Below are 9,051 nucleotides of genomic sequence, written 5' to 3' on the forward strand. Positions count from 1 at the left end.
CTCCTAAAGTACCATGGTCAACCCCTAGCCAGTCCTCTTCTAAAGTACCACGGTCAACCCCTAGCCAGTCGTCTCCTAAAGTAGCACGGTCAACCCCTAGCCAGTCGTCTCCTAAAGTACCACGGTCAACCCCTAGCCAGTCGTCTCCTAAAGTACCACGGTCAACCCCTAGCCAGTCGTCTCCTAAAGTACCACGGTCAACCCCTAGCCAGTCGTCTCCTAAAGTACCACGGTCAACCCCTAGCCAGTCGTCTCCTAAAGTACCACGGTCAACCCCTAGCCAGTCGTCTCCTAAAGTACCACGGTCAACCCCTAGCCAGTCGTCTCCTAAAGTACCACGGTCAACCCCTAGCCAGTCGTCTCCTAAAGTACCACGGTCAACCCCTAGCCAGTCCTCTTCTAAAGTACCACGGTCAACCCCTAGCCAGTCGTCTCCTAAAGTACCACGGTCAACCCCTAGCCAGTCGTCTCCTAAAGTACCACGGTCAACCCCTAGCCAGTCGTCTCCTAAAGTACCACGGTCAACCCCTAGCCAGTCGTCTCCTAAAGTACAATGATCAACCCCTAGCCAGTCGTCTTCTAAAGTACCACGGTCAACCCCTAGCCAGTCGTCTCCTAAAGTACCACGGTCAACCCCTAGCCAGTCCTCTTCTAAAGTACCACGGTCAACCCCTAGCCAGTCGTCTCCTAAAGTACCACGGTCAACCCCTAGCCAGTCGTCTCCTAAAGTACCACGGTCAACCCCTAGCCAGTCGTCTTCTAAAGTACCACGGTCAACCCCTAGCCAGTCGTCTCCTAAAGTAGCACGGTCAACCCATTGAGTTGAAGATATTTAAACAAATTCACATCTGGGGATTGATCTTGTGTATTTCATATTTATAAAAGGCCCATTTTTTAAAGTGTAAATCTGTTGTTGTGTCACAGGTCGGTGGGGCCTAACAGATCCTCCGGTCCAAGCCATAGAGATTCCCCACGTGGCCAGCCTCAAGCCCAGACACCGCCACAGAGACAGAAACACAGCAGCAGCATCTCCAAGGTTCATTTCTCTTCTACCTCCTGTCATGACGTTGGCCTGGGGGTAGGTTTATGACAGTCATAAATACCTACAGTACCATACAGTACCATACAATACCATACTGTCATGATGTTGGCCTGGGGGTAGGTTTATGACAGTCATAAATACCTACAATACCATGCAGTACCATACTGTCATGACGTTGGCCTGGGGGTAGGTTTATGACAGTCATAAATACCTACAGTACCATACAGTACCATACAGTACCATACTGTCATGACGTTGACCTGGGAGTAGGTTTATGACAGTCATAAATACCTACAGTACCATACAATACCATACTGTCATGATGTTGGCCTGGGGGTAGGTTTATGACAGTCATAAATACCTCTTCCCCCCTTTTTCCTCTCTCTACCCTACTGATGTGAAATTTGAAAACCCCTTGGTTACCATAGAGATTCTGGGAACATCAGAAGGTGGGAGGAAATTAACCATATTCTGGTAATCCGACCAATTGAACATATGCAGTGGTACTTAATGAATCTGATGTCAGTTCAGTTGTCATCTGAGACATTCTCATCAATGACAAGATGACTTAAACTCTACAGTGGAAAGTCTGCACATTGTAGTTATCGGATTCACATGAAATTGTTGTTCAATTTAAATGTTTGAATATAAAATTATTGGTGAAGAGATGTAATTTTAGCTTCCAAATGAGAGATTAGGGCTCTGCTCAATCAGTGGCCCGCCCTTGTGAAGGGACATGGGTTATAAAACTTTTCAAACACGCCCTCCTCTCCCTTCCTATACCTTACATCCTATACCATTCCTATACCTATACCTTTACGACAATATAACCTCCTGTTCCGAGTACGTGAGGTCTGCAGCCTCTGTTAAAAGGACTAACATGTCAACTACAGAACTAAGCCAACCTCAGCGTGAGCTTTGGTTGCGAATGGTATGAACTTTGAACTCTTATTCACTATAGAAGTGATACCTCTTAGCCGTTAGCAACAGCAGCTGCAAAAGCAGGCTAGGAAAGAACAGACAGAGTAACCTGTCTATCACACAACGACGTTACTACAACGTATCCAATTGACCACCAGAGACATTCTTCAAAGGACAAAGGACTCGGTTTGGCAACACGGCCTTCCATCTACGACCAACCTACCGAAGCGCAGCTCAGAGTAAATATTCATCGCATTTTCCATTTCCAAAGTGGCGGTAATTTAGAATGCATAAGATACTGTATTTACAATAGCACAGTTTCTCCCTTTGTTCCTCATTCTTCCCGCTCTTTCACTCAAACCCAGCCCCCTTTCTTTTGTGTAACCAGCTGTCATATCTGTTCCGCCCGCTAGGGACGTTTTCCTTTATGACGTCATTTGTAATCAAGGTATGATTCATTCTTTGAAATATGTAATTCTGTGTGATTAGTTAGGTATTTAGTAAATAAATAATTAAAACTTCAACTTGTTAGCCAGGGTTCGTGAAGATAACTAAGAATGTACAACTTTCAGATGAGACTGAATTAAGGTGACGATGAAAATTGACTGCTATTGATGTAAAATATTACTAGGTCTTTTAAGAGCTTATTCGGAAGATAACAGCTATATAAATATTATTTTGTGGTCCCTCGACTCTCTAGTTAATTACATTTACATGATTAGCTCAATCAGGTAATATTAATTACGGAGAAAGGATTTTATAGAATAGCATGTCATATCACTTAATCCGGCATAACCAAAGACACGACACTCCTCTTTCAATCTCTCCCCCCACTGGCTTCCTCGAACACAACAACAGCTAATCCCACCCATCTCTCTCTCTCTCGCTCACTCTCTCTCTCTCTCCATCATTCTCTCCCCCCATCTCTCTCTCTCTCTCTCTCTCCATCCTTCTCTCCTCCCCATCTCTCTCTCTCTCTCTCTCTCTCTCTCTCCATCATTCCCCCATCTCTCTCTCTCTCTCTCTCTCTCTCTCCCCCATCTCTCTCTCTCTCTCTCTCTCTCTCTCTCTCCCCCATCTCTCCCTCTCGCTCTCTCTTTCTCCATCCTTCTCTCCCCCATCTCTCACTCTCGCTCTCTCTCTTTCTCCATCCTTCTCTCCATCCTATTCTCTCCCTCCCTCTATCTCCCTGTGTGATATGTTATTTTCACACAAACGGCAGCTAATTCAAATCCAATTAAATGTTGGGCGCCCAGCGGAGGTGGTGTACATAATGGCATAATGGACCTCTGCTGAGAGAAACCCCGCTCTGGTCGCGCAGTGAAAGATGCTTGTTAGAAGAATAAATTGATTTATTTTTCCGTGACACACACCGGGAATATTGATATCTAGTCAATTGTTGTTGGGTTTTCAAAGCCGCAGGCTGATACGTTGACAACAACAGAGTGTTATATTCAGGTGACAGGCTGATACGTTAACAACAACAGAGTGTTATATTCAGGCTGATACGTTAACAACAACAGAGTGTTATATTCAGGTGACAGGCTGATACGTTGACAACAACAGAGTGTTATATTCAAGCTGATACGTTAACAACAACAGAGTGTTATATTCAGGCTGATACGTTAACAACAACAGAGTGTTATATTCAGGCTGATACGTTAACAACAATAGAGTGTTATATTCAGGCTGATACGTTAACAACAACAGAGTGTTATATTCAGGCTGATACGTTAACAACAACAGAGTGTTATATTCAGGTGACAGACTGATACGTTAACAACAACAGAGTGTTATATTCAGGCTGATACGTTAACAACAACAGAGTGTTATATTCAGGTGACAGACTGATACGTTAACAACAACAGAGTGTTATATTCAGGCTGATACGTTAACAACAACAGAGTGTTATATTCAGGCTGATACGTTAACAACAACAGAGTGTTATATTCAGGCTGATACGTTAACAACAACAGAGTGTTATATTCAGGCTGATACGTTAACAACAACAGAGTGTTATATTCAGGCTGATACGTTAACAACAACAGAGTGTTATATTCAGGCTGATACGTTAACAACAACAGAGTGTTATATTCAGGTGACAGACTGATACGTTAACAACAACAGAGTGTTATATTCAGGCTGATACGTTAACAACAACAGAGTGTTATATTCAGGCTGATACGTTAACAACAACAGAGTGTTATATTCAGGCTGATACGTTAACAACAACAGAGTGTTATATTCAGGCTGATACGTTAACAACAACAGAGTGTTATATTCAGGCTGATACGTTAACAACAACAGAGTGTTATATTCAGGTGACAGGCGTTAACAACAACAGAGTGTTATATTCAGGCTGATACGTTAACAACAACAGAGTGTTATATTCAGGTGACAGGCTGATACGTTAACAACAACAGAGTGTTATATTCAGGCTGATACGTTAACAACAACAGAGTGTTATATTCAGGCTGATACGTTAACAACAACAGAGTGTTATATTCAGGCTGATACGTTAACAACAACAGAGTGTTATATTCAGGCTGATACGTTAACAACAACAGAGTGTTATATTCAGGTGACAGGCTGATACGTTAACAACAACAGAGTGTTATATTCAGGCTGATACGTTAACAACAACAGAGTGTTATATTCAGGTGACAGGCTGATACGTTAACAACAACAGAGTGTTATATTCAGGCTGATACGTTAACAACAACAGAGTGTTATATTCAGGCTGATACGTTAACAACAACAGAGTGTTATATTCAGGCTGATACGTTAACAACAACAGAGTGTTATATTCAGGTGACAGGCTGATACGTTGACAACAACAGAGTGTTATATTCAGGCTGATACGTTAACAACAACAGAGTGTTATATTCAGGTGACAGACTGATACGTTGACAACAACAGAGTGTTATATTCAGGCTGATACGTTAACAACAACAGAGTGTTATATTCAGGCTGATACGTTAACAACAACAGAGTGTTATATTCAGGTGACAGACTGATACGTTAACAACAACAGAGTGTTATATTCAGGCTGATACGTTAACAACAACAGAGTGTTATATTCAGGCTGATACGTTAACAACAACAGAGTGTTATATTCAGGCTGATACGTTAACAACAACAGAGTGTTATATTCAGGCTGATACGTTAACAACAACAGAGTGTTATATTCAGGTGAATTACAAAGCTTCAGTTCAGATTCAGATTGAATCGATCAGTTCCCTGTAAGTTCAAATAACTCAAATACATTTTTGTTGTTGACATGGCAGGATGTGATTGAGTGATTGAGTGATTTCAACTGAAACAGAACTGATGTATTGAGGTGAAGGAACTCAGGCGAAGGAACTCAGGCGAAGGAACTCAGGCAGGATAAAAGGAAAAAGTTGACGTGTGTTACATTTTGGGACATATGACCTTCTGGCCTGTAGTGTCTGGTTTTAGTGACCCGTTCTATAGTGTCTGGTCCTATAGTGTCTGGTCCTGTAGTGTCTGGTCCTGTAGTGTCTGGTCCTGTAGTGTCTGGTCCTGTAGTGTCTGGTTTTAGTGACACGTTCTCTAGTGTCTGGTCCTGTAGTATCTGGTCCTGTAGTGTCTGGTCCTGTAGTGTCTGGTCCTGTAGTGTCTGGTCCTGTAGTGTCTGGTCCTGTAGTGTCTGGTCCTGTAGTGTCTGGTCCTGTAGTGTCTGGTCCTGTAGTGTCTGGTTTTAGTGACCCGTTCTCTAGTGTCTGGTCCTGTAGTGTCTGGTCCTGTAGTGTCTGGTCCTGTAGTGTCTGGTCCTGTAGTGTCTGGTCCTGTAGTGTCTGGTCCTGTAGTGTCTGGTCCTGTAGTGTCTGGTTTTGGTTTTAGTGACCCGTTCTCTAGTGTCTGGTCCTGTAGTGTCTGGTCCTGTAGTGTCTGGTCCTGTAGTGTCTGGTTTTAGTGACCCGTTCTCTATTGTCTGGTCCTGTAGTGTCTGGTCCTGTAGTGACCCGTCCTGTAGTGTCTGGTCCTGTAGTGTCTGGTCCTGTAGTGTCTGGTTTTAGTGACCCGTTCTCTAGTGTCTGGTCCTGTAGTGTCTGGTCCTGTAGTGTCTGGTTTTAGTGACCCGTTCTCTAGTGTCTGGTCCTGTAGTGTCTGGTCCTGTAGTGTCTGGTCCTGTAGTGTCTGGTCCTGTAGTGTCTGGTCCTGTAGTGTCTGGTTTTAGTGACCCGTCCTGTAGTGTCTGGTCCTGTAGTGTCTGGTTTTAGTGTCCAGTCCTGTAGTGTAGGGAATAGGGTGCCATTTTGGACTCAGAGGAGGTAAGAGGATGAGAGGTCTGTTTGATGTGAGCAGGGTTCAGGCCAGGTCAGGAGCTGTTCAGTGTTATGAGGGAGAGGGGTGTTTGTGACTGTGACCCCCCCCTCCCCTGTCTCTCTCTCTCTCTCTCTTTGATATTGTTCCTGAATGAGGACCCAGGGAATCCAGGGAACTAATCCTAACCCAGGGAATCCAGGGAACTAACCCTAACCCAGGGAATCTAGGAAACGAATCCTAACCCAGGGAATCCAGGGAACTAATCCTAACCCAGGGAATCCAGGGAACTAATCCTAACCCAGGGAATGCTTAATGGACTAGAGGAAATGTTGTGATTTATAACAGTGTGAGGATAGGATAGGAATGGAGAAGAGAGGGAGGAGAGGAGAGGAGATGAAGGAGAGGGGGAGGAGTGGAGAGGAGATGAAGGAAAGGGGGAGGAGTGGAGAGGAGATGTAGGAGAGGGGGAGGAGTGGAGAGGACATGAAGGAGAGGGGGAGGAGTGGAGAGGAGATGAGGGAGAGGGGTAGAAGTGGAGAGGAGATGAAGGAGAGGGGGAGGAGTGGAGAGGAGATGAAGGAGAGGGGGAGGAGGTGAAGGAGAGGGGGAGGAGTGGAGAGGAGATGAAGGAGAAGGGGGAGGAGGTGACGGAGAGGGGGAGGAGTGGAGAGGAGAGGAGATGAAGGAGGGGGAGGAGTAGAGAGGAGATGTAGGAGAGGGGGAGGAGGTGAAGGAGAGGGGGAGGAGTGGAGAGGAGATTAAGGAGAGGGGGAGGAGTGGAGAGGAGATGAAGGAGAGGGGGAGGAGTGGAGAGGAGATGAAGGAGAGGGGGAGGAGTGGAGAGGAGATGAAGGAGAGGGGGAGGAGTGGAGAGGACATGAAGGAGAGGGGGGAGGAGTGGAGAGGAGATGAAGGAGAGGGGGAGGAGTGGAGAGGAGATGAAGGAGAGGGGGAGGAGTGGAGAGGAGATGAAGGAGAGTTGGAGAAGTGGAGAGGAGATGTAGGAGAGGGAGAGGAGTGGAGAGGAGGTGAAGGAGAGGGGGAGGAGTCGAGATGAGATGAAGGAGAGGAGGAGGAGTGGAGAGGGGAGTGGAGGTGGTGAAGGAGAGGGGGAGGAGTGGAGAGGAGGTGAAGGAGAGGGGAAGGAGTGGAGAAGGAGATGAAGGCGAGGGGGAGGAGTGGAGACGAGATGAAGGAGAGGAGGAGGAGTGGAGAGGGGAGGTAGAAGGATGGAGATTTGACATGACAGCTGATGATATGAAACAGACTTCCAGGAGGTTCTGCTCTGGTCTGGTTCTGTTCTGGGTTCTGTTCATTAGGCACCAAATGGAAGAAAACACACTGAAACAGGGAGGGACTACCTGAACTTATCCAATAAGAAACGCTCATTTTCAATTTCCATTGAAACACATTTTGATACAGTGTGTACTAATGAATATGACCCTGTTTCTGATTGATGTGTCTGTGATTCTGCATCCCGTCTCTCCACAGCCTCCTCCCCAAAACCAACACTCCCCTGGACAGCCCTACCCCTCCCACAGCCAGCGACGACTACCCCAGTGCTCTCCTGTTCACCTCAGTCACCCCGTCCCCCTGTCCCTGTCCCCTACGTCCGCCCCTGGACAGCCCTACCCATCCCACAGCCAGCGACGACTACCCCAGTGCTCTCCTGTTCACCTCAGTCACCCCGTCCCCCTGTCCCTGTCCCTGTCCCCTATGTCCGCCCCTGGACCAGGACAGCCCAGACCACCTACTCCCCCTCCTCACCGAGCCCTGCCTCCCCACGGACCAGGACAGCCCAGACCACCTGCTCCCCCTCCTCACCGAGCGCTGCCTCCCCCTGGACAAGGACATGCCCACAGCCACACCCAGGCTCCGCCCAGAGGGGCATCGTTTCGCAGTGTGCCACAGCAACATAACTCCTGCAGGATGGTCTTGGTGAGGCAGTGTGTGTGTGTGGGGGGGGGGCGGGGGGGGGGGGGGGTCATTGAGCGAGGATGGTCTGACTCTCTTTGATATTGTACCTGAATGAGGACCCAGGGAATCCAGGGAACTAACCCTTACCCAGGGAATCCAGGGAACTAATCCTAACCCAGGGAATCCAGGGAACTAATCCTAACCCAGGGAATCCAGGGAACTAATGCTAACCCAGGGAATCCAGGGAACTAATCATAACCAGGGAATCTAGAGAATGAACTCTAAGTGACTGGAGGAAGGTCTTTGTGAGGGAGTGGAGGATGGTCTAGGTGAGGGAGTGGAGGATTGTCTAGGTGAGGGAGTGGAGGAAGGTCTAGGTGAGGGAGTGGAGGATGGTCTAGGTGAGGGAGTGGAGGAAGGTCTTTGTGAGGGAGTGGAGGATGGTCTAGGTGAGGGAGTGGAGGATGGTCTAGGTGAGGGAGTGGAGGATGGTCTAGGTGAGGGAGTGGAGGATGGTCTAGGTGAGGGAGTGGAGGAAGGTCTTGGTGAGGGAGTGGAGGATGGTCTAAGTGAGGGAGTGGAGGATGGTCTAGGTGAGGGAGTGGAGGATGGTCTAAGTGAGGGAGTGGATGATGGTCTTTGTGAGGGAGTGGAGGATGGTCTAGGTGAGGGAGTGGAGGATGGTCTAAGTGAGGGAGTGTGATGGCCTGGTCTCCTTTCACAGGGCTTATTGAAGAACAGGACCCTACTGCTCCACAGTCAGTGTGATGGCCTGGTCTCCTTCCACAGGGCTTATTGAAGAACAGGACCCTACTGCTCCACAGTCAGTGTGATGGCCTGTTCTCCTTCCACAGGGCTTATTGAAGAACAGGACCCTACTG

The 9,051-nt window shown here is 47.3% G+C and overlaps 1 protein-coding gene across 1 annotated transcript in view; it reads left to right on the forward strand.

The window, feature by feature from the left end:
- The first annotated feature begins 903 nt into the window (after positions 1-903).
- LOC116360850 (vegetative cell wall protein gp1-like) overlaps positions 904-9,051 on the forward strand; it is a 22,110-nt gene continuing 13,962 nt past the window's right edge. The window contains exons 1-2 of the mRNA XM_031815799.1: positions 904-1,078; positions 7,745-8,191. Coding sequence (XP_031671659.1) covers positions 7,970-8,191 — 222 coding nt within the window. The 5' untranslated portion in view covers positions 904-1,078; positions 7,745-7,969. The remainder of the gene's footprint in view (positions 1,079-7,744; positions 8,192-9,051) is intronic.

The sequence above is a fragment of the Oncorhynchus kisutch genome, unplaced genomic scaffold (assembly GCF_002021735.2).
Source record: "Oncorhynchus kisutch isolate 150728-3 unplaced genomic scaffold, Okis_V2 scaffold634, whole genome shotgun sequence".
NCBI classification, from domain to species: Eukaryota; Metazoa; Chordata; class Actinopteri; order Salmoniformes; family Salmonidae; genus Oncorhynchus; species Oncorhynchus kisutch.